Source organism: Macaca thibetana, chromosome 3, assembly GCF_024542745.1.
Source record: "Macaca thibetana thibetana isolate TM-01 chromosome 3, ASM2454274v1, whole genome shotgun sequence".
Lineage (NCBI taxonomy): Eukaryota > Metazoa > Chordata > Mammalia > Primates > Cercopithecidae > Macaca > Macaca thibetana.
The window spans coordinates 6,920,568-6,945,362 of NC_065580.1; the positions used below are offsets into that span (position 1 = coordinate 6,920,568).

The 24,795-nt window shown below is 49.0% G+C and overlaps 2 protein-coding genes and 1 long non-coding RNA gene across 29 annotated transcripts in view; 1 reads left to right on the plus strand and 2 right to left on the minus strand.

The window, feature by feature from the left end:
• Window positions 1–2,637: 2,637 nt before the first annotated feature.
• LOC126951654 (uncharacterized) lies at window positions 2,638–22,200 on the minus strand. The gene is made up of 4 exons (XR_007724579.1): window positions 21,470–22,200; window positions 4,649–4,811; window positions 3,541–3,636; window positions 2,638–2,966 (listed from the first exon to the last, which is right to left on the minus strand). It is a non-coding gene; the product is annotated as an uncharacterized LOC126951654 (long non-coding RNA).
• CCT8L2 (chaperonin containing TCP1 subunit 8 like 2) lies at window positions 12,726–14,811 on the minus strand. Its single transcript, XM_050785873.1, has one exon. The coding sequence runs from the start codon at window positions 14,449–14,451 to the stop codon at window positions 12,778–12,780; it is 1,674 nt and encodes a 557-aa protein (XP_050641830.1). The 5' UTR covers window positions 14,452–14,811; the 3' UTR covers window positions 12,726–12,777.
• A 1,570-nt stretch (window positions 22,201–23,770) lies between the features above and the next one.
• The window catches only part of KMT2C (lysine methyltransferase 2C), a 302,450-nt gene continuing 301,425 nt past the window's right edge, over window positions 23,771–24,795 (plus strand). For all 27 annotated transcript variants that reach the window (XR_007724532.1, XR_007724542.1, XR_007724544.1 and 24 more), the window contains exon 1: window positions 23,771–24,150. Coding sequence is in view for 1 of the 27 variants with exons in the window: in XM_050785764.1 (XP_050641721.1) it covers window positions 23,990–24,150 (161 nt within the window). In the remaining 26 variants the exon portion in view is untranslated. The remainder of the gene's footprint in view (window positions 24,151–24,795) is intronic.

The following is a 24,795-nucleotide window of genomic DNA, read 5'->3' on the forward strand; positions in this document are numbered from 1 at the left end:
AGCCCCCAAGTCATCCAGTGACTATGGCCGGAAGAATGGAAAGTGTCGATCGGAGTACAGCCTTGGAGCAGGGCTGGTGTCACCTTCTCCATTACATGTGTATGTATGTAACTGAAATGTAAATACGTTTACACAGTGGGATGGAGGACAATGCTGAGTAGGTATTCAACAATGCTCTAGACTGGCGCGGTGGCTCACGCCTCTAATCCCAGCACTTTGGGAGGCTGAGGCGGGCAGATCACCTGAGGTCAGGAGTTGAGACCAGCCTGACCAATGTGGTGAAACCCCGTTTCTACTAAAAATACAAAATTAGCCAGGCATGGTGGACGCCTGTAATCCCAGCTATTTGGGAGGCTGAGGCAGGAGAATCGCTTGAACCTGGGAGGCGGAGGTTGCAGTGAGCCGAGATTGCGCCACTGCTCTCCAGCCTGGGCAACAAGAGTGAAACTCCATCTCAAAAAAATAAAATAAAATAAAATAACAATGCCTTGTAAGTAACTGGCACAGTGCAGGACACATCGCATAGCTGATGTTAGCTACTGCTATTGGCAGCAAAGATAACACGGTGTGGGAGAATCAGCCTGGCACCAAGTCATTCTCTCAGGTCCCTAATCTGCCACTGCTAGCTTAGTGATTTCAGACAAATTATGGAAATTATACAATTTTAGAAGTGGAAGAGTTCTTAAAGGTCACAGGGCTCAATCCTTCATTGGACAGACTTGGAAACTGACACCCAGAGACATCAGTCTGAGTCTGTTTCTTCCTTTGTGAAGTGAGGCTAATGATACTGGTCATTTCTACCCTTGATGTTATGATGAGGATCAAATGAGGTACTGTTTATGTACAAGGCTTGGAAATGCTATTTTTTTCTTTTATCTTTTTTTTTTTTTTGAGACGGAGTCTTACTCTTACTGCCCAGGCTGGAGTACAGTGGTGCGATCTCGGCTCACTGCAATCTCCACCTCCCAGGTTCAAACGATTCCCCTGCCCCAGCCTCCCAAGTAGCTGGGATTACAGGTGTCCACCATGCCTGGCTAATTTTTATATTTATAGTAGAGATGGGGTTTCACCATGTTGGCCAGGCTGGTCTTGAACTCCTGACCTCAGATGATCCACCCGCCTCGGCATCCCAAAGTGCTGGGATTACAGGCGTGAGCCACCATGCCCGCCTGGAAATGCTATTCTTATGGGAAGCATTTTATTTGTGTTATTATTAATGTAGTAATTATGCCTCATTAAGGGGAGAAATGGAGAGTGCCTTCAAAGGATAAGCTTACTTGGTTCAAAATGAATAATGGCACTTGAGAAAGAGTGTGTGGTGTGTGTGTGTGTTCATGTTCTTGTTAAGATGGGGAAGGTGTAGTTGAGACATGGCCCTTCGTGTACCATTGAGGAGTGGCATAGGGAATTTTTCTTAGGATGAGAGAGATTGTTGTGGTAGTTGGCTATAAATTGAAGTTGTCTCTCCTTGACTGACATTTGAGGAGAGTTGCTGACTTGGTAGGGCAAATCAAGTACTAGGAAGAGGCAACCTGTTAAAGAGAAATCACATTAGGCCATTCTTTGCCTTGCTATAAAGAAACAGCTGAGACTGGGTAATTTATAAAGAAAAGAGGTTTAGGCCAGGCACAGTGGCTAACACCTGTAATCCCCAGCACTTTGGGAAGCTGAGGTGGGAAGATCACCTGAGGTCAGAAGTTTGAGACCAGCCTGGCCAACATGGTGAAACCCCGTCTCTACTAAAAATACAAAAATTAGCTGGGTGTGGTGCTGCACGCATCCGGTTCCAGCTACTCGGGAGGCTGAGGTAGGAGAATTGCTTGAACCTGGGAGGCAGAGGTTGCAGTGAGCCATGCCAATGCAATCCACTTTAACCTGGGAGGCAGAGGCTGCAATGAGCTGAGTTTGTGCCACTGTACTCCAGCCTGGGTGACAGAGTGAGACTCCATCTTTAAAAAAAGAAAAGAGGTTTAATTGACTTACAGTTCTGCAGGCTGTACAGGAAGCATGACACCAGCATCTGCCTGGCTTCTGGGGAGGCCTCAGGGAGCTTTTACTCATGGGGGAAGGAGAAGCTATAGCAGGGTTGGAGGAGGTGCCACACACTTTACAACAACCTGATCTTGTGAGAACTCACTGGTTATCCAAGCCATGAGGGATCTACCCCTAGACCCAAACACCTCCCACCAGCCCCACCTCCAACCCTAGGGGTTACATTTCAACATGAGATTTGGGCAGGGACAAATATCCAAACTATATCCGTCATCTTTTTTTATATTTTTAATTTTAACTTTTTTTTTTCCCCCCCTGAGATGAGGTCTCAATCCATCGCCCAGGCTGGAGCACAGTGGTGCTATCTTGGACCACTGCAGCCTCCACCTCCTGGGCTCAAGTGATCCTCCCACCTCAGCCTCCTGAGTAGCTGGAACCACAGGCGTGCACCACTATACCCGACTAAATCAGTCATTTTATGTTAATATTTTACCACCCTGTGTTGATTCAGGTCCTTTGAAAAATAGATGCCAAGAAGATTGTCATACAAGAGATTCATGGGAGAAACACTGATGAGGGGGAAAAACGTGGAGAAAGTTGGAGGAATTAGGAAATTTATTTTTTTTTGTTTATTTATTTATTTTTATTTATTTATTTATTTATTTATTTTTGAGACAGAGTCTTGCTTTGTCACCCAGGTTGGAGTGCAGTGGTGAGATCTCAGCTCACTGCAATCTCTGCCTCCTGGCTTCAAGCGATTCTCCTGTCTCAGTCTCCTGAGTAGCTGGGATTACAGGTGTGTGCCGCCATGCCCGGCTAACTTTTGTATTTTTGGTAGAGATGGGGTTTCACCATGTTGGCCAGGCTGATCTCAAACTCCTGATCTCAGATGATCCGCCCTCCTTAGCCTCCCAGAGTGCTGGGATTACAGGTGTGAGCCACCTCGAGTGGCCGGAATGAGGAAATTTGACCCCCTAGAAAGAAAAGAGAACAGAGTAAGTAGGAGGGCCCCAGACTGCAGTGCAGCTCTCAGATGGTTTTGGCCAGGCTGACCCAAGTCCCCATTAGAATCTGGCAGGAAGTGACCTTCTTATCCCGTAGTGGCTGGCTGGGCACAGCCCTCGGGAAGCATGGTCTTGTTGTAAATGTGGTGGTGGTAGATTCAGAGGACAGCAGTTGAGGTTCTCAGTCAATTACACCTGTAGCAGGAGATCTGAGTGGGATCTTTTCACAATTGTCGTCATCCCACCAGTTTCAAAATAGCTCCATTCATTCACTGAGGGGCTGACCATCCAGGATGTTTCTGTGGTGGTGGCACACAGAAGCATGTGACCCTTGTCTGCTCCAGCCACCTTCCATGTAATTTTTCATATTTAAAAATGGCGAGTTTGTCTGATCAAGACTCCTTGCCTGCTGACCAAGTTGAATTCTGGTTGCTGGGTAATTCTTTACATGGGTTGGCACTTAATAAATGTTCGAATTGTTCGAACAATAAACCCAAGTGCACCCTTGGGTTTATTGACTTGAAATGTAAATAGTTACACTTACTTCCAGAACTCCACTGTTTCTATGCAGAATGAGAGGAGATTCTTAGCTTTCAACACCCTCAGAAGCTCATCATTTGGGTCCAGAACTCCACTGTTTCTATGCAGAATGAGAGGAGATTCTTAGCTTTCAACACTGTCAGAAGCTCATCATTTGGGTAAGTCTCCCCCCAAAAAAGTTTACGAGTATTCACTAGATAAAAGAAGAAAATTTTATTAAAAGCTGAAGTACTCAGTAGAGATAAAAAAAATGAAAGAAGAGAAATTTAATTTAAGAACATCCAGGGCTGGGCGTGGTGGCTCACACCTTTAATCTCAGCAATTCAGGAGGCCAAGGCAGGCAGATTACTTGAGGTCAGCGGTTTGAGACCAGCCTGTCCAACATGGTGAAACACCATTTCTACTAAAAATACAAAAATTGGCTGGGTGTAGTGGCACCTGCTTGTAGTCCCGGCTACTTGGGAAGCTGAGGCAGGAGAATCACTTGAACCCGGGAGGTGGAAGTTGCAGTGAGCAGAGATGGTGCAATTGCACTCCAGCCTGAGCGACGGAGTGAAACTCTTGTCTCAAAAAAAAAAAAAAAAAGAACGTCAGACTTCATAGACTGTATTTTTGTTGTATGATGCTGAACATCTAAATTAAGACTTTACATTTCAGGCCAGGCATGGTGACTCACGCCTGTAATCCCAGCACTTTGGGAGACTGAGGTGAGTGGATCACCTGAGGTTGGGAGTTTGAGACCAGCCTGACCAACATGGAGAAACCCCATCTCTATTTAAAAAAAAAAAAAAAAAAATTAGTTGAGTGTGGTGGCACATGCTTGTAATCCCAACTCCTCAGGAAGCTAAGGCAGGAGAATCGCTTGAACCCCGGAGGCAGAGGTTGTGGTGAGCTGATATCATGCTGTTGCACTCCAGCCTGGGCTCAAGAGCCAAACTCTGTCTCAAAAAAAAAAAAAAAAAAAAAAAAAAAAAAAAAGACTTTTAACATATGGGTATATTTTGAAATGTTTTCTATTTAGTTTTAGGAATTAAGGGAATTAAGACAAATATAGATTCTTCTCAAAATCTAACGTAGAAAATATCACAAGTAGTTTTGGAAACTATTTTCACCTGAAACAATATTTTAATCTTGGTTCATGGATTGTTATGCCTCTTGTAAATAAAACTACAATAGCCTGGTACATGGTTTATGCCTGTAATCCCAGCAGGTCAGATGGATCATCTGAGGTCAGGAGTTTGAGAGGAGCCTTGCCAACACGATGAAACCCCGTCTCTACAAATAATTTAAAAAAAAAAATTAGCTGGGTGTGGTGGCAAGTACCTGTAATCCCAGCTACTTGGGAGGCTGAGGCAGGAGAATCACTTGAACCCAGGAGGTCAAGGCTGCAGTGAGCCGAGATCGTGCCACTCTACTCCAGCCTAGGTGACAGAGGAAGACTCTCTCAAAAAAACAAAAAAAAACAAAACAACAACAAAAACCTACAGTAATATTGAAATAGAAGGAGGTTTGCAATCAAAATGACTGACTAGGAATGAGATATGAAACCTATATTTTGCATCTGCATAGGGAAGTCTGAGATTGATAGATCTTGTTCTCTTCTGTAGGGGAAATACTAGTCCAGAACTTGGGGTGCCTGCCAAGATGGGAGTAGCCACAGTAAGGAGGGGGGGACTCTGGAATGCTAGGGTTCTGGAGCCTGTGGACACAGGAGGCAGAGGACATGTGTTAAGATGTTTTAAGAAATGAATGTTGATCTGGATATGAAAATATTTTTCAGCCGGGTGCAGTGGCTCACGTCTGTAATCCCAGCATTTTGGGAGGCTGAGGTGGGCGGATCACGAGGTCAGGAGATCGAGAACACGGTGAAACCCTGTCTCTACTAAAAATACAAAACGTTAGCCGGGCATGGTGGTGGAGGCCTGTAATCCCAGTTACTTGGGAAGCTGAGGCAGGAGAATGACATGAACCCAGGAGACGGAGCTTGCAGTGAGCCGAGATCGCCCCACTGCACTCCAGCCTGGGTGACGGAGACTCCGTCTCGAAAAAAAAAGAAAATATTTTTCACTATAGAGAGGCGTATGTCCCCTGAACTTGCCAGGATCCACCTTTCCTTGCTGATGCATTCTGTGAGTTAGAAGAAAACTTCCAAAGATCCGTTTTTTCCACCCTGTCTACTGTATAAAATTGCTTCTCAAGCATGTGCTGCATTGCAAAAGCTTACCATTGTTTCACTAACCAGCGTCTGGTCTCTCTTATGTGGCGCTGCAATTACTAGTGTCAAACCCTGTTGGTAATACCCAGAGGACAGTGTCTGAAGTCCTTATTCAATATTCACATTTGGTCAGGTGTGGTGGCTCACACCTGTAATCCCAGCACTTTGGGAGGCAGAGGCAGGCAGATCACCTGAGGTCAGGAGTTCCAGACCAGCCTGGCCAACATGGTGAAACCCCGTCTCTACTAAAAATACAAAAATTAGCCGGGCGTGGTGGTGGGTGCCTGTAATCTCAGCTACTCAGGAGGCTGAGACAGGAGAATCACTTGAACCCGGGAAGTGGAGGTTGCAGTGAGCCAAGATTGTGCCACTGCACTCCAGCCTGGGGGAAAGAGCGACTCTGTCTCAAAAAAAAAAAAAAAAAAGAAAAGAAAAAGAAAATTCACATTTGTAGAGAGTTTAAATTCTTTTTTGATATGGAGTCTCACCCTGTTGCCCAGGCTGGAGTACAGTGGCAGGGTCTTGGCTCACTGCAACCTCTGCCTCCCAGGCTCAAGCGATTCTCCTGCTTTAGCCTCCCAAGTAGCTGGGATTACAGGCACCCACCAAAACGCTTGTACAATTTTTGTATTTTTATTAGAGACAGGGTTTCACCATGTTGTCCAGGCTGGTCTCAAACTCCTGACCTCAGGTGATCCACCTGCTTCGGCCTCCCAAAGTGCTGGGATTGCCGGGCGCGGTGGCTCAAGCCTGTAATCCCAGCCACTTGGGAGGCTGAGGCAGGAGCATTGCTTGAACCCAGGAGGCGGGAGGTTGCAGTGAGCTGAGATCATGCCACTGCACTCCAGCCCGGGCAAGAGAGCGAGACTCCGTCTCAAAAAAAAAAAAAAAAAAAAAAAAAAAAAAAAACCCAAAGTGCTGGGATTACAGGTGTGAGCCACTGCGCTTGGCTGAGAGTTTAAATTCTTAAGTTCTACACTCCAATATGTGGGAAGTATTCGTACTACGCTTTTATAAATAAATCATCTCAGTATTTCTATTTCTAGCCCCCTTTCTGCCTGATGGTAAAATACTTAATCTAGTCAATTCCAGGTAAACTTCGGCCCTTTACGATTTTTCCTGATCAGGCCAAACCTCAACCAAGTCCATTCTTGATCTCCTCCTTCACCTCCTTTTCTCATTCCTCATTCACCCACCCCATCAGCCTCCAGTCCACAGGCTGATGCAGCATCTTGGTGTCCTGTGGTCTGAGGTCATATTCTGACTTTCTCAAGCCTCGGCTAAAGTTTACAATCCTACCTCTTCTCATAACCTTGAAATGCCCTGAGGTTCGGGGGCTATGTCCGCAAATACCTAACACCCAATTCTGCTTCATGGGGGACCCTGGCTGCTCTCTGAGGCTGCTTAGCACCCCTGAATAGCCCATCAACTACCTGGGGCCCATCTCCGCTGGAGGCCTCAGCCATTCCTGCTCTACAGCTCTGCTGTCCTGTTGGCACAGGGAACTCCTCGGGGCCCCAGGGTTCCAGATTGAAAGCAGAGAATCTCCTCAAGACGCCCAAACTTTGCTGGGGATTCTATTGTCCTTTCCCCCATCTCACTCCTTGGAACCCACTGGGAGGTGAGTAGAATCCCTCTCTGAGATTCTACCACCATCTCCCTCATTCTTACCCTAACCTTCTTCCTCTTCCTCCCTAGTTAGGAAAGAGGATCTTTAGCCTGCGGCAGGGGGTGGGGGTGGGAATGCTTGATGTTTCAGGGGGAAAGGTGACTCAGCTACTTTTGGAATATCTGTCATACCTGTCTACTGGTGTTTTGGCATTTTAGTGCAACAGGGACAGCTTTCCCTTTCGGCAGTGGCACCCTTTCAACTCAGTACAAGGGGAAATTTGCAGCAAATCACGTGGGAAGCCAGCCCATCAGTTGTAACACTGAAGTGTCGCCTCCCTCACATCCATGCTGCAGCATCATCAATAGTTGGTCGCTATTCCGGCAAGGCTCGAGCAGAACTGGGGGTGGTTTGGGGATGCAGACGTGTGCGGTGAGTGTCCAGCAAACACAGCACAAGCAAGACTTTTTCAAACTCGTTTTGCTTATTTACAGATAAAACAGTTGAGACCTCAAGCCTTGATATTCTCCTTCCCTCCCATTCAGATGCCCTGTTTTGGAGTTTTCTGGGTTTGCTCCTCTTTTGAATCTTAGCTTTCTCTATCTCTTGGCCTCTGCACTACATGACCCTCAGGTCTGTAGGCCTAGAAGGCAGAGCTCCTGTCATGAAGAGCTCTCGGAGCCCAGGAAAGACTGTTGAGGCCAGGTGCGGTGGCTCACGCCTGTAATCCCAGCATTTTGGGAGGCTGAAGTGGGTGGATTGCATGAAGCCAGTAGTTTGAGATCAGCCTGGCTAACATGTTGAAAGCCCGTCTCTACTAAAAATACAAAAATTAGCTGGGTGTGGTGGCGGGTGCCTGTAATTCCAGCTTCTTGGGGGGCTGAGGCAGGAGAATCACTTAAACTCAGGAGGCTGAGGTTGCAATGAGCCGGGATCACACCACTACACTCCAGCCTGGGTGACAGAGCAAGACTCCATCTCAAAAAAAAAAAAAAAAAAAAAAAGACTCTGGAGAAACAATACACATGAGAAGAGGCTGGTCCATGTAGAGAAAGGACTGGCAAACTGTGACAACTCTTTTTTTTTTTTTTTTTGAGACGGAGTCTCGCTGTGTCGCCCAGGCTGGAGTGCAGTGGCCGGATCTCAGCCTTCTCTTTACAGTTCTTTTCACAGTTTGGAATTGATCACTTTTTCTCTTCATCAGAACTCCAGAGTTTTCGTGGACTGAAGTCTTTTTTGTTTTGTTTTGTTTTGTTTTCTTGAGAAAGGGTCTCAGTCTGTCACCCAGGCTGGAGTGCAGCGGCACAATCACTGCTCACTGCAGCCTCGATCTCCTGGGCTCAAGAAATCCTTCCACCTCAGCCCCCCAAGTAGCTGGGACTACGGGTGTGCACCACCATGCCCAGTTAATTTTTATTTTAATTTATTATTATTATTATTATTTTGAGATTGTAGCCCTTGCTCTGTAGCCCAGGCTGGAGTACAGTGGCACCATCTCGGCTCACTGCAACCTCCGCCTCCTGGGTTCAAGAGATTCTCTTGCCTCAGCCTTCTGAATAAGTGGGACTACAGGTGCATGCCACCACACCTGGGTAATTTATTTTTCTGCAGAAAAGGAGTATCAGTGTGCTGTCTAGGCTGGTCTCAAACTCCTAACCTCAAGCGATCTGCTTGCCTTGACCTTCCAAACTATTGGGATTAGAGGCCATGACTGGCCTACATATAGCCCAAATGGATGAGCAGTTCCCAAGGCTCAGTCCCAGCCTCCACTGTCCAAGTCAGCCTCTCATCTCCTTCATTTCCCAGAACACAGTTCTCATTTTTCTCCCCTGTTTTCTCCGGATTGTGGCTTTTGTTCTCTGCTTGCTGGATCAATATGGAGCACAGTAAAGCAGTGTCACAAAGCTGGAAGGGGTCTGGGATGAGTCCACCAGCTACAAGTTCTTGTAGAAAATATACTCCAGGAATGGCCAGGTGCGGTGGCTGATGCCTGTAATCCCAGCACTTTGGGAGACCGAGGTGGGCGGATCACCTGAGGTCGGGAGTTCGAGACCAGCCTGACCAACATGGAGAAAACTGTCTCTACTAAAAATACAAAATTACCCGGGTGTGGTGGCAGGTGCCTGTAATCCCAGCTACTAGGGAGGCTGAGGCAGGAGAATCACTTGAACCTGGGAGGCGGAGGTTGCAGTGAGCCGAGATCATGCCATTGCACTACAGCCTGGACAATAAGAGCAAAACTCCGTCTCAAAAAAAAAAGAAAAAAGAAAATGTCCTCCAGGAATTGTCATTTCTGAAATTCAGCTGCTTCTAGAATTGAAGCAAGCAGCTCGTCTTGGAAGAGAAATTTGTAGCCAACCCCAAAGCCAAAGCCTTTGAGGACTGAGACCTAGTATGCTAGGAGACCCTGATCCTGTAACCTCAGAAGAAGAATCTGGATCTGGCCAAATTGAGGTCAAATTCTGGTTAACTTCTCCATAGTCAGTAGGAGAAAAAAAACAACTTGATGATTGAGTCATATGTTTTGACAACTAAAGAGGACACTTATGCTGGGGTCAGTGGCTCATGCCTGTAATCCTAGCACTTTGGGAGGTCGATGTGGCCGAATCATTTGAGGTCAGGGGTGCAAGACCAGCCTGGCCAACATGGTGAAACCCTATCTGTACAAAAAATTCAAAACAATTGGCTGGGCACGGTGGCTCATGCCTGTAATCCCAGCACTTTGGGAGGCTGAGGCAGGTGGATCACGAGGTCAGGAGTTCGAGACCAGCCTGGCCGATATAGTGAGACCCTGTCTCTACCAAAAATACAAAAATTAGCCGGGCATGGTGGTGCATGCCTGTAGTCTCAGCTACTCAGGAGGCTGAGACGGAAGAATCACTTGAACCTGGGAGGTGGAGGTTGCAGTGAGTCGAGATCACGCCATTGTACTCCAGCCTGGGTGACAGAGTGAGATGCCATTTCAAAAAAAAAAAAAATTCAAAAAATTAGTCTGGCTTAGTGGCGGGTACCTGTAATCCCAGATACTGGGAGGCTGAGCAGGAGAATCGCTTGAACCGGGGGGGTGAAGGTTGCAGGGAGCCAAGATCATGCCACTGCACTCCAGCCTGGGTGACTGAGTGAGACTTCGTCTCAAAAAAAAAAAAAGAAAAAGAAAAAAAAAAGGACACTCAAAGATGACATTAAAGAGGATACTTAGATTCTAGACAAAATCAAGATACAGCAAATTGGGGTGGGACACACCTGTAATCCCAGCATTTGGGGAGGCTGAGGCAGGTGGATCACCTGAGGTCCAGAGTTTGAGACCAGCCTGGCCAACATGGCGAAACCCCATCTCTACTAAAAATACAAAAATTAGCCAGGTATGGTGGTGGACACCTGTGGTCCCAGCTACTCAGGAGGCTGAGGCAGGAGAATCATTTGAGCCCGGGAGGCAGAGGTTGCAGTGAGCTGAGACTGCACCGCTACACTGGTGCCTGGGCCACACCAGTCACTGTGCCTGGGTGACAGAGCAAGACTCTGTCTCAAAATAAATAAATAAATAAAATTTTGTTTTACTGTGTTGCAGCTAATATGCATGCTATAAGACAATGGTTTCTTGAGTCTCATTCTCTCTGCATATGCCTAAAACTTTTTATTTTTATGATTCTAAGAGATTGCACCTTCTCATTTCCTAGATTCTGTCCCATAGGTTCTGATCTTTTCCTAGAGTAATCTGGATGGTTAAAAAAGTGGAAAAGGCTTTGGGTATTAGGTGCTGAACCCACTCAGCTCTGCTCAGACCCCTTCTTTTTTTTTTTTTTTTTTTTTTTTGAGACGGAGTCTCGCGCTGTCACCCAGGCTGGAGTGCAGTGGCCGGATCTCAGTTCACTGCAAGCTCCGCCTCCCGGGTTCACGCCATTCTCCTGCCTCTGCCTCCCGAGTAGCTGGGACTACAGGCGTCCGCCACCTCGGCCGGCTAGTTTTTTGTATTTTTTAGTAGAGACGGGGTTTCACCGTGTTAACCAGGATGGTCTCGATCTCCTGACCTCGTGATCTGCCCGTCTCGGCCTCCCAAAGTGCTGGGATTACAGGCTTGAGCCACCGCGCCCGGCCTCAGACCCCTTCTTTAATGCCCAAGGTTGTCCAATCCTAGCCCTTCCCCCTACCCTCAACTTTCTCCTCACCTACACAACAACCTTAGCATAGTCCTAAGGTATGTGTTCTTATCTTCTGTTATCTATGCCAAGGATGTTTGCTGGCTTTTGTTTTGTTTTGTTGAGACAGGGTCTTGCTCTGTCACTTAGGCTGGAGTGCAGTGGCACAATCACTGCAACCTCCATCTCCTGGGCTTAAGTGATCCTTCCACCTCAGCCTCCTGAGTAGCTGGGACTACAGGTATCCATCACCACACCTGGCTAATTTTTTTAATTTTTATTTTTGTAGAGACAGGGTCTCACTAGGTTGTCCAGGCTGGTCTTGAACTCCTGGACTCAAGCGATCTTCCTGTCTCAACCTCCCAAAGTGCAGGGATTATAGGCATGATCCACTGTGCCAGGCAAGGATTTTTTTTTTTTTAAGTTAAATTTCTGCCTGCCACCACAGCAGCTCCTTTTCCTGCCTCCTCTCTCTGTCTCTCTCTCTCTGTCTCTCTCTCTCTCTCTCTTTGTGCTTTAAGATGATAGTCCCTTCTTTTTTTTTCAAATAACCACAACGGGAATGACTGGCCACTCTTGTAAGCTGCAACTGATGTTTTCAGACTCCCAAAGTGACTTCTAGACATAAGTCCATATATATCAGAATATCATGCAGGGAATGCTCAAATAGGAAGAGATTGCTGCACTGTGTTTTGCATATCCAAAGCCCACGTAGGTACTCAGTTTAAAAATCTTAATAGAATTGAATCCTGCTCTTATCATAGGAAAGGAACACAATCTGGTAGAAACAGAAAATGAAAAGGTCAAGAACTGGCCAGGCACGGTGGCTCTCGCTTGTAATCCCAGCACTTTGGGAGGCCGAGGTGGGAGGATCATGAGGTTAGGAGTTCGAGACCAGTCTGATCAATATGGTGAAACCCTGTCTCTACTAAAAATACAAAAAGTAGCTGGGCGTGGTGGTGTGCACCTGTAGTCCCAGCTATTCGGGAGGCTGAGGCAGGCGAATCGCTTGAACTTGGGAGGCAGAGGTTGCAGTGAGCCAAGATCGTGCCACTGCACACCAGCCTGGGCAACAGAGCAAGACTGTCTCTCCAAAAAAAAAAAAAAAAAAAAAAAAGTCGAGAACTGGAAAGGAACTAAGTGCATGAAAAGAAATTTTATGTTCCTTCATGTTTTTATTTAAAGAAACTGAATCAAGTACCAAACACGGAATAAAGGCAAACATTCACTTTTGGGATGATTGTTCCCTTCTTGGCAATCCCTGTTTTATTGACGGTATCACTACTTATTCATTCCAAGGATTTTTTTGTTTTCCACAGGAGGTGGGCGTTTCTTTGTCTTCTTAGAGTCAGGATTCCAGATCTGCTGATGTGTGGGACTTTTCTTGGCCATTACAATTTTATCTACAGTCACGAGCTGCAGCACCACCTCAGCCACTGCTCGAAATCCTTGGGCTTTGACTATTAGGGTGTCCCACACCCCTTCCTGGGCCACATTTATTATCCCTTCAGCTCCCACACCCATTAGGAGGTTCCCACCTTGGTGCACTCCACTCATTTCCGCCACCACGTCTGAGACAGCTAAGCCTGCATTCTCTGCCAAGGTTTTAGGAAGATACTTCAGTGCCTGGGCAAATGCAAGGAATGCAAGCCCACTGGGCCCTTCCAATCTGCTTCCTTTATCAGAGAGCATTTTTGCCAAAGCCATTTCTGTGGCCCCAGCTCCTGGAATCAGTCTGGGATCTTGACATAGCTGGAAATAGGCATCAATGCCGTGGTAGATGGCCTGCTCTGCACTCCGCAGCCCCTGGGTGGTGGCTCCCCTGAGGACCACGGTGAGGGCAGGTGTGCCTGTACATTCCCATTCAAATACCACAACCAAACCATCTCCCAGCTCCTGCCTGTAAACCCTCTGGCACCTGCCTGGCTTCTGGGGAGGGAGCAGACGAGGCAGCAGAGGTGTGTCCAACACCTCACTCAGGTAAATGATCTCCATCCGAGACCTAGCTTGGATCACCACGATGCCATACCTGTCTGCCAGCATGAGGGTCTCCTCGTCGACCTCCCCCAACACCACTGCCACATTAATTCCCATGGCTGCCAGCTGGCCTACTTGCTTTTCCAGTAATTGGTCGCTTCCTTTACTAAACTGAGCTAGATCAGCAGGACTAGAAAGCCGGGCCGTTGCTGGTGCATTTGGATGGGCAGGACCAAAGGGGCAAGCAAAGAGAGCCACCCTGGCACCATTTAACACTGCGGCCATTTGCCCACAGAGCTTGCCAGACATGGCTAACCCCGGGAGGAGGCAGGAATCCTCCAGTGTCCCCCCGTGCAGTGCGCACACCCCAACACGCTCAGGCTTGAAGCTGCCGTCTAGCTCCTTGATAGCCCAGCAGGCATGGGCCACCAGCTTGGTCAGGTGGTCCGTGGAGGACAGGGTGTGGGTATTCATCACAGAATGGAGAGCCCAGGACGGATCTTCCAAAGGCCCCAGAGATTGGATGGCCAGGGAGGGCAGTGTGGCCAGGACCTCTGCCGTGGCTGTGGCGTAGGCCTCCCGGAGTTGCGGGCGAGGCAGGCCGGCCTTCAGCAGCTGCTCTGCCTGTTCCAGCAAGGCTTCTGTCAGCAGAACCACGAAGGCTGTGCCGTCCCCACTATTCTCTGCCTGGGTTTGGGCTGCTTCCCGGAGGAGCCATGCCGCTGGGTGCTCCAGCTCCAGGGCCCTGAGGATGGCAGCGGCACACCCCGTGCACACTGTTTCTCCTTTCATGGTCACCAGGAACTTCTGCCGGCCGTGGGGGCCGTAGCAAGGCCGGATGACATTGGCCAGGGTCTGGACTGCAGCCAAGCTGCTCAGCAGGTGGGGGTCCTCCTCTTCCGGACTCCTCGGGCTCTCCCTTGGGTGCAGTGCCAGCCTCTGGGGCAGCTCCAGGGCTGAAGAGACTGTACTGTCCATGGCCCGCAGAGAGGAGAGAGGCCACCGTGAGTTGCAGAGATGCTCTAGAAAGAGCAGCAGGGGCACCCCTGACACTGATCGTTGAAAGTACTCAGGAGGTCAGTGGAAGCAAGGAGCCAAATGCCCATTGATTGGTATCTGAAGACGTCAGCACGGACCGGCGCTCCACTGTGGGTCCAAGGATGAGCTCCAAAGAGCCCAGTCCTAAAGCCACCCCAGGGTTGATTCTGTAAAGGAACTGGGCTCTTGGGGCCTCTCAACCTTGGTGACTGAAATGGGATCTTTAACTGATGAAGTCACAAAGTGGAAAATGGAACCAGGGTAGAGAATGAGGTCACGGAAGGCTGGTTAGAACTGAGGAGGCCCATGGCCGGGCGCGGTGGCTCAAGCCTGTAATCCCAGCACTTTGGGAGGCCGAGACGGGTGGATCACGAGGTCAGGAGATCGAGACCATCCTGGCTAACACGGTGAAACCCCGTCTCTACTAAAAAATACAAAAAACTAGCCGGGCGAGGTGGCGGGCGCCTGTAGTCCCAGCTACTCGGAGGCTGAGGCAGGGAGAATGGCGTGAACCCGGGAGGCGGAGCTTGCAGTGAGCTGAGATCCGGCCACTGTACTCCAGCCTGGGCGACAGAGTGAGACTCCGTCTCAAAAAAAAAAAAAAAAAAAAAAAAAAAAAAAAAAAAAAAAAAAAAAAAAGAACTGAGGAGGCCCTACCAGCAGGCAAAAGTCAGGCCTTGTCCAGCAATGGAGGTTTATGCACCTCTGCACCAGGTCTGAGACTTGTTTAAACGTTAGAGACAGTGAGGAGGAGATCAAGTGAAAAACTACCCACTTCACCCTGTCTGGAGGCAGTGGCATGACCATGGTTCACTGCAGGCCCAACTCCCTGGTTCAAGCAGTTCTCCTGGTCAGCCTCCCAAGTACCTGGAACTACAGGCGCACACCACCACATCTAGCTAGTTTTTGTATTTTTTGTAGAGACAGGGTTTCTGTATGTTGTCCAGGCAGGTCTTGAACTCCTAGCCTCAAGAGAGCCTTCCGCCTTGACCTCCCAAAGTGCTAGGACTACAGGTGTGAGCCACCACCACACCCACCCTATCTTTTTTTTTTTTTTTTTGAGACAGAGTCACATTCTATTGCCCAGGTTGGAGTGCAGTGGTACGATCTCAGCTTACTGCAACCTCCGCCTCCCAGGTTCAAGCAATTCTCCTGCCTCAGCCTCCCAGTAGCTGGGATTACAGGCGCCAGCCACTACGCCTGGTTAATTTTTTGTATTTTTAGTAGAGATGGGGGGTTTCACCATGTTGGCCATGGTTGGCCAGGCTGGTCTCGAATTCCTGGCCTCAAGTGGTCTGCCCACCTCGGCCTCCAAAAGTGCTGGGATTACAGGTGTGAGCCACCGCACCTGACCTTTTTTTTTTTTTTTTTTGAGAAGGAACTGAGAGATGATGTCTGTGTTTTGTTTTGTTTTGGTGTTACTTTCACTTGCAGTACTATGTAATATTATCCTTGTTTTGCTATCTATCTGCCTTTGCCTTTTTGGGTACCTTATCAGTTTGTGCTTGTGTATCAGGTTTCTTAGGGTATCTGTTGGTCTTTCAGGGTGCAGGTGTGGGAGGCTGCACAGCGTGCATACCTGTGCCACCACTCATCTCTACCTCCCTGGCAGAGGCAGGGCAAGGTAACCGGGGGGAAAGATGCTGACAGCTCACAGGCAAATAGAAGTGAACCCAGAGGGGTGAAAAGCGACCAGCCTCCCAGTGGTCAGGGAAGTAGAAGCCTAAATGGGGCCCTGAGGTTTAAATGCCAATCGCCTTCCCACCCTAAACTTCAATGCTTATAATTTAAGTCTCTTTTTTTTCATTCTCTCTCCTTTCCTCACTCCTCTCCTCTTTCCTCCTATAGAGCCTACTCGGGTAATGATGCTTCTGCTTTAGTTTAACACATATTTAGTCTGGGCGTGGTGGCTCATGCATGTAATCCCTGCACTTTGGGAGGCTGAGGTGGGAGGATTGCTTAAGCTCAGGAGGTTGAGGCTTCAGTGAGCCATGATTGCACCACTGCATTCCAGCCTGGGCAACAGAGTGAGACTTGTCTCAAAAAAAAAAAAAAAAAGAAAGAAAGAAAAGGAAAGGTCATTTGGAATCCTAGTCCAGAGATAACCATTGTTTACAACTTGATGAACATTACTACTTTGCACATATTGTACGCATACATAATTATAGATTTATACCATTTTACATAAGATTATAATACATATATGCTATTCTGTAATCATTTCCTCCTCATCATTATTTTGGCTCAGAGAAATGTTTCTTTTTTTTTTTGGACATGGAGTTTCGGAGTTTCGCTCTTGTCGCCCAGGCTGGAGTGCAATGGTGCGATATTAGCTCACCGCAGCCTTTGCCTCCTGGTTTCAAGCAATTCCCTTGCCTCAGCCTCCTGAGTAGCTGGGACTGAGTAGCCATGCGCCACCACGCCTGGCTAATTTTGTATTTTTAGTAGAGACGGGGTTTCTCCATGTTTAGTCAGCCTGGTCTCGAACTCCTGACCTCAGGTGATCCGCCCGCCTTGGCCTCCCAAAGTGCTGGGATTACAGGTGTGTGCCACCGTGCCCGATCTGCGAGCCACGTGCGCAGCCTGAGAAATGTTTCTAAGGAGATCTTATTTGGTCTGGGGACCATGAATGATTATTTTGACCACTTTTGATTCTGGAGGCTCCATTTGGATCAGGCATGGTCCTCCAAATTCAGGCTTCTGAAAGCCTGTACCTCAGCGTAGGCTTGATGTTCCATGAAAGATGTGGTTAGGAGCCCAAAGATGACTTGCCTGTGTTGTTACACAAATGTAAAACGTAACAATCAACAAAAATGTAGCAAAGTATGCATGTATACATTTTCTCTAAAGATACAGTTTCTTTTTTTCAAAAATAAACACATTAGGCAGGTGTGATGGTGGGTACCTGTTATCCCAGCTACTCAGGAGGCTGAGGCACGAGAATCTCTTGAACCTGGGAGGTGGAGGTTGCCATAAGCCGAGATTGCGCCACTGTCCTCCAGCCTGGGCAATAGAGCGAGACTCAGTCTCAAAAATAAATAAAATAAAATAAAATAAAATAAAATAAAATAAAATAAAATAAAATAAACACTCCTGGCCAGTGGCCGTGGCTCAAGCCTATAATCCTAGCACTTTGGGAGGCCTGCGCCAGGTGGATGGCTTTGAGTTCAGGCAGTCAAGACCAGCTTGGACAATATGACAAGACCCCTGTCTCTACTAAAAATACAAAAAAGTAGCCGGCCATGGTGGTGTGTGCCTGTAGTCAGCTACTTGGGAGGCTGAGGTGGGAGGATTGCTTGAGCCCTGAGGGTGGAAGTTGCAGTGAGCTGAGATTGTGCCATTGCACTTCAGCCTGGGTGACAGTGAGACCCTGTCTCAAAAAATAAAATAAAACAGATACACACTCCTATAAAGGATCCTCTTAGTTCTTTTTCTAACACCTAACCTATATTTTCATATTTATTTCAGTTACTCTACAACTGTTCATTGAGCTGCTGCTGAATAGGGGAAATAAGGCAGATAACGACTGCCATCTCCGCTGGGCTTAGGGACGATACAGACATTTATCTGGGCACTTTCATTATAGGCAATGAGAGCTGTGAGTGGGGAAAGCACGAGGTTGGCAGAAGCATTTAGGTGGACACAGCCATTCTCACAGAGGGCAGAGGTCTAAAGCGAAAGCCGAAGAAAAAGTAGGAACTGGCCTCGTGGAAAGGGGAAGGGAGATGGGACAGCCTGGTGGTTTGTAGCCCACCAGAAGGAGTTCTGAAAACTGGTGGTCAGGTGAGAGGGAAAGCCAGGGAAGAGATGAGCACATTGGCCAGAGGGTAGCAGGGGCTCTCCAGGACCTAGTGAGCCAAGCCAAGGAATTTAGGCTTCAGCCTGCAGGGTGATGAATAGGGCTGTCTATTCCATTTCTTTCTTTTTCTTTCTTTTTTTTCTTTCTTTCTCTTTTTGAGACAGCGTCTTACTCTGTCGCCCAGGCTGGAGTGCAGTGGCATGATCCTGGCTCACTGCAACCTCCACCTCCCTGGTTCAAGCAATTCTCCTGCCTCAGCCTCCAGAGTAGCCGGGATTATGGGCGCCTGCCACCACGCCTGGCTAATTTTGTATTTTTAGTAGAAGCGAGGTTTCACTATGTTGGTCAGGTTGTTCTTGAACTCCTGACCTCAACTGATCTGCCTGCCTCAGCCTCCTAAAGTGCTGGGATTACAGGTATAAACCACCGTGCCTGGCCTGAAAATTTCTAGTTTATGATACTTGCCAGCAGAATGTGTTCTGTCACCCTCTTCTGAATAGATACAGTTGTCTGCTATGACTACTCTCACCCCTGCCCTTCCCCCTGAATCCCACAGATGCATTTCTTTTAAAATATGATCTTGTATACAATGGATGTAAATATTTAATCTTTCTATTTGTATGTTTTTCCATGTTTCTTTTATTTTCTTTCTTTTCTTTTCTTTTCTTTTTTTGAGATGGCGTCTCCCTCTGTTGCCCAGGCTGGAGCGCAGTGGCGCAATCTCGGCTCGCTGCACCCTCTGCCTCCTGGGTTCAAGGGATTCTCCTGCCTCAGCCTCCTGAGTAGCTGGTACTACAGGTGCCCACCACCACGCCCGGCTAGTTTTTGTATTTTTTTTTTCTTTTTGTATTTTTTAGTAGAGACGGGGTTTCACCATGTTAGCCAGGATGGTCTCGATCTCCTGACCTCGTGATCCACCCGTCTCGGCCTCCCAAAGTGCTGGGGTTACAGGCTTGAGCCACCGCGCCCGGCCTAGTTTTTGTATTTTTAACAGAGACAGGGTTTCACCATATTGGCCAGGCTGGTCTTGAACTCCTGACCTTGTGATCCTCCCACCTTGGCCCAAATCCCAAAGTGCTGGGATTACAGGCATAAGCCACCGTGTCCGGCCTCTATGTTTATTTTCTAGTTGCCTACTTGTCCTTTTGTGTTTATCTTTGTTAACTACTACTGCCAGGCTTGAAGTATAGATCCCTAGAGGGCAAGATTTGTATCTATATAAAATGTACTGCAAAACATCTACTTAGTCCTCACATTCTTAAACACAAATTACTTTTGAAGATGACTGTTCTGTTTGTTTCCTTCCTGGTATTTCCTTTAACTTTTCCACCAAACATATGATATACATTACTGAAATAACTTATATAGCAATATGAATTTCTTTTTTTTTTTTTGAGATGGAGTTTCGCTCTTGTTGTCCAGGCTAGAGTGCAATGGTTGATCTTGGCTCACTGCAACCTCTGCCTTCTGGGTTCAAGCGATTCTCCTGTCTCAGCCTCCAGAGTAGTGGGGATTATAGGCGCACACCACCATGCCAGGCTAATTTTTTGTATTTTTAGTAGAGATGGGGGTTTGCGATGTTGGCCAGGCTGGTCTTGAACTCCTGACCTCAGGTGATCTGCCTGCCTTGGCCTCCCAAAGTGCTAGGACTACAGGCGTGCGCTACCCTGCCAGGCAAATTTGAGGTGGAGGTTGCAGTGAGCCAAGATTGCATCACTGCACTCCAGCATAGGCGACAGAGCGAGACTGTCTCCCACTTCAGCCTCCCAAGTAGCTGGGACTGCAAGCATGTGCCACCATGTGTAGTTAATTTTCTTTGGTATTTTTTTGTAGAGATGGGGGTCTCACTATGTTGCCCAGGCTGGTCTGGAACTCTGAGCTCAAGTGACACACCCACCTTGGCCTTCCAAAGTGCTAGGATTACAGGCGTTAGCCACGGTGCCCAGCCTACAGTACAACTTTAATAATAACAATATGAACACAAAAATTATAAGATCTAAAATTTAAGCTTTCAGTGGTCCTTCTTTTTTTTTTTTTTTTTTTTTTTGGAGATGGAGTCTCGCTCTGTCACCCAGGCTGGAGTGCAGTGGCTGGATCTCAGCTCACTGCAAGTTCCGCCTCCCGGTTCTATGCCATTCTCCTGCCTCAGCCTCCCGAGTAGCTGGGACTACAGGTGCCCGCCACCTCGCCCGGCTAGTTTTTTGTATTTTTTAAGTAGAGACGGGGTTTCACTGTGTTAGCCAGGATGGTCTCGATCTCCTGACCTCGTGATCCGCCCGTCTCGGCCTCCCAAAGTGCTGGGATTAGAGGCTTGAGCCACCGCGCCCGGCCTCAGTGGTCCTTCTATAACTGTGAAAGTTTGGTTCCTAAAAAGCCTTGAGGAATTTATGGGAAAACAAAAGAGACAGACATCATTTACTAGTGAACCTGTGCACTCTAAATAAAGACAGTATCAATGACATTTTATAGGCCTTCAATTACTAAGGATGAATATTGGACTATGATTTTTTATTCACTGTCACTTGTTTGCTAGATGCTTTGACAATCTTCCTTGCCTATTGTTTCCTGAGATGTTGGTTTTTCTGTGTCACAGATAACAATGTTCATTATCTCCCCATTAAAAACTGCATATATATATATATATATATATATATAAAATTAAATGATTACTACATGTGCTTTGAAATATTCAACTATTATAGACAGGAAAAGTCCCTTGTAATTCAACCCTTTGCAGATGATTGGTTAACAGGTTACTGCACATCTACCTAAATTTAAAATCCCATATTTAACATGTATACTTATCAGAAAGTACTCATTCTAATATTTTTCTATGGCATTTGGTACTATTTCCAGATGCTCCTGCCTTTTTGGTTTTATGATTTTGAAGGACCTCAGCTCCCTGCCTCCTAGATTTTTGCCACTGTGGTCTCAGAGCTGTGTAATTTGGATGACTGAGATGGAAAAACCTCTGGAAAACCTTTATTTACGTTGAATAAGTATTCCTTGAATCCTTCCTCAGCATCCTGGGTTATATTTGTTTGCTCTGCTCATGATACCTTCATGCCAAGGAGACTGCTATCAATTCTCTTAAAACAGATCCCAACTCCCTGCTCATAGTGGCCAAAGGAATGGAGATTTAAGGCTGAGTTTACTTACCTGCATCATCTTCATCTTTCCAGGAAGCATCGCTGCACAAACCTCTGTTTCTACACTTCCATTCAATCGGCTCACTTTTCTGCTCTTGGTACCCTTCGTTTCTTGTGAACTCTCCAGCAGGAGTGACTTGCAATTTGTATACACTGACATTTAAGTTCTTGGAAGTGCTGGAGAAGCGTATCAAAGTAAATTATCCTGATGTATAATTTTGTGCATGTAAAACTCACAGTGGAAGTGCCTGTTCTAATTTCAGTACGGAACACAGATAAACATTTGGATTAATAATCCAGTTTTGAAAGTGTACTTTATTTAAAGTACAATGTGCTGAAAAAATGAAAAAAAGAAAGGGTGCTTTCAAATTTGTACCTAGTAAACTTTCACTAGATCACATCGTATGTTTATCACGAGTCATGTATGTGTTGTATTTCTATGTGTAATCGTCAGGCACTTTTAATTTCTAGTTTGCATTTACCATGCCAGCCTCCTCCTCAACCCCAAATTTCCTTTGGTTATAAATTTAGTAAATTTGAAAGAGCCAGCAGGGATTAAACCCTGAAGGAATTCAAATGACTCTCTGACTTTATTCCTCATTTCAGTCATTTCAAAAAATTATGCTTTCATTTAGGATAGGCTCTGGGAATCAAAGTGTGTATATTTTGCCCAAGTGGAAGACACAGTTTAAAGTTAACATCCTAGCTACTAGAAGGGAAAGCGAACAACATCGCTGGAAAAGGAGCCTATCGTTTTTACCTTACACTAAAACTACATTGCGAAGATCAAAAGAAATCAGGATGAGAGTGTGCCTCTTAATGCCAGGCCCAAAGTAGATGCTTATTAAATGAGTCAATCCTTCACAAATGGTTGATAGGTCTTACTATTTCTCCCCTATTCAAATCTAGAATTTGTTCACTCCCATATACTAATCGATAGTGAATGGAAAGCACAAAATAGATCATCGTCCAAGCATCAGGTATTAGCCTGAGAAATCCAGAATCCCATATTTGTAACTGTCCTCCTTGAGAAAGTGCATTTTTCAGGCAGATTCTAGCCCCATTTTTCTTTTTACCATTTTTACATATAAGAGGTGGCTTAGAAATACTTCAAAATTTGCCTCTTCGTCACAACACACTGAACGTTAAAATCAAGTGGTTGGGTTTTTATTGGCTTATTTTGTCTTTAACCGTTTTATTTCTCGAGCTGTCATCGTTCTTTTCGTATTACATCCTTATGAACCTTTTCTGGATTAAAAAAATGACGTTATAATAACGAAACTCTAACTGGCGTTGGATTAGGACGAAGTTGACTCCATTCCTTTTCCTCCCCGTAGTGTGGGCGCTACGAGGAAAGACCTCGGCGAGAACCAGCGAAGCCCGGGCTGCCCTTGCCGTGCGGGCGCACACTTGCTCCCCGCGCCGGGCTGCCCCGGGCAGCCGCGGCAGCCTCGGCGTGTGTCCGCTGCTCCCTCCCGCCCTCGCCCGCAGTCCCCCGATCCCGATCCCGGATCTCTGGGTCCACAGCTTGGCTCCCTCCCGAGCCGGAGCCGGAGCCGGAGCCGGAGTCGCGGCTGGGCCCGGCCGCCGCGTCACAGGGGGAGGGAACCCGGGGGGAGGGGGAGGGGCGGTGAGGTCAGCGGCGGCGGCGCGTCCGCGGGCGGCGGGAGCGGCGCATGCGCGGAGCGAGGCCCGTGAGTGGCAGTGGCGGCGAGCGGGGGGCGGGCGAGGGGCCGAGAGTGGGGGAGCGGGCGGGGGCCGTCGAGGCGGCGGTGTGTGGGCGCGACGGCTGCGAGTTGGAGAGGTCTGTGGTGCGGGTCGCCCCGGGGGAGCCCCGGCGCGGGCCTCGCGCGACGGCCACGGTCGCGCGGCGTGTGTGTGGGGTCCACGCACACCCGCAAAACTTCCTCCTCCCCTGCTCCGGGAGAGCGAGCGAGCGTGTGTGAGAGAGCGAGTGTGAGGAGCGAGCCGCGGCCCGGCGCCCAGCGCCGCCACTGGAGCAGCTGTCAAAACTTCGCCGCCGCCGCCCGGGCCTGACGGGCCTGACGCGCGGGGGAGGGGCGGCCGGCCGGGGGCGCGACCCCCTCGCCGCCCCCGCCGGGCCCCGCGGCCCGCCCTCCCCGCGCCGGGCCCCTTTTCTCCTCCCGCCGCGGGCGGCCCGGGGGAGGGGCCGCGGGCGGAGACCCCGGGGGCCGGCGCCCCTCACGCCGCCCGCCCGCCCGGCTGCCCCGCCCGCCCGCACCCGCCGGCCCCGCCCGCCCCGCACCGCCCGCCCCGCCCGCCGCCCCCCGCCCGGCCCCTGCGCGCGGAGGTGCGCGCGCCCGCGCCGATGTGTGTGAGTGCGTGTCCTGCTCGCTCCATGTTGCCGCCTCTCCCGGTACCTGCTGCTGCTCCCGGGGCTGCGGGAAATGCGAGAGGCTGAGCCGGGGAGGAGGAACCCGAGCAGCAGCGGCGGCGGCGGCGGCCGCGGCGGCGGGAGGAGCCCCCCAGGAGGAGGACCGGGATCCATGTGTCTTTCCTGGTGACTAGGATGTCGTCGGAGGAGGACAAGAGCGTGGAGCAGCCGCAGCCGCCGCCACCACCCCCCGAGGAGCCTGGAGCCCCGGCCCCGAGCCCCGCAGCCGCAGACAAAAGACCTCGGGGCCGGCCTCGCAAAGATGGCGCTTCCCCTTTCCAGAGAGCCAGAAAGAAGTAAGTTGAGTGCGAGGGAGCCAGGCCGGGAGCCAGCGGCGGCGCCGGGCCGGAGCTGTCACCGGGCGCCCGCCCCGCGGCCTCCGCGCCCCGGCGCCCCCCGGCGGGGTGGGGGCGGGGCGGGCCCGCGGGCGGCGGCGGCTCCCGGCCCCGGCCCCGCGCCCCTCGGTAGCCGCCCGCGCCCGGCCTCCCCCGCTCCGCGCCGCCCGCCCGGGCTCCCGCCGGCGCCGGGCTCCGCACACTTTACTTTTCAGTCGGGCCTTTTCGCTGGGTCTTCTCCGCGAGTCTTCTTTTGGAGAAATTTCTCGTAGCCGCGTCTTGGCCTAGCTGGATCATTGAGAAAACAAACCCGGAGCGCGCCCAGGTAGTCCCCGGACGGACTCCGGGCGAACCGCCGAGCCGTCGGCGCTCGGGAAACTCTCGGAGCTGTCAAAACGCCCGGACCGGGTGGTCTCGGGGCGCGGGCTGGGGGCGAGAAGAAAGCGGCCGGGCGAGTGCAGCTTTTGTTTGTCAGCGACTTGCTCCTGGAACTTTTCCTGGTCCCAAACCTGTGTTTTCTTCTTTTGATGATATATTAGGAAGCCATTTGACTTCTTCCTTCCCCCTCCCCCAACACCCAGAACCGCACGCCCGGGCTCCGAAAGC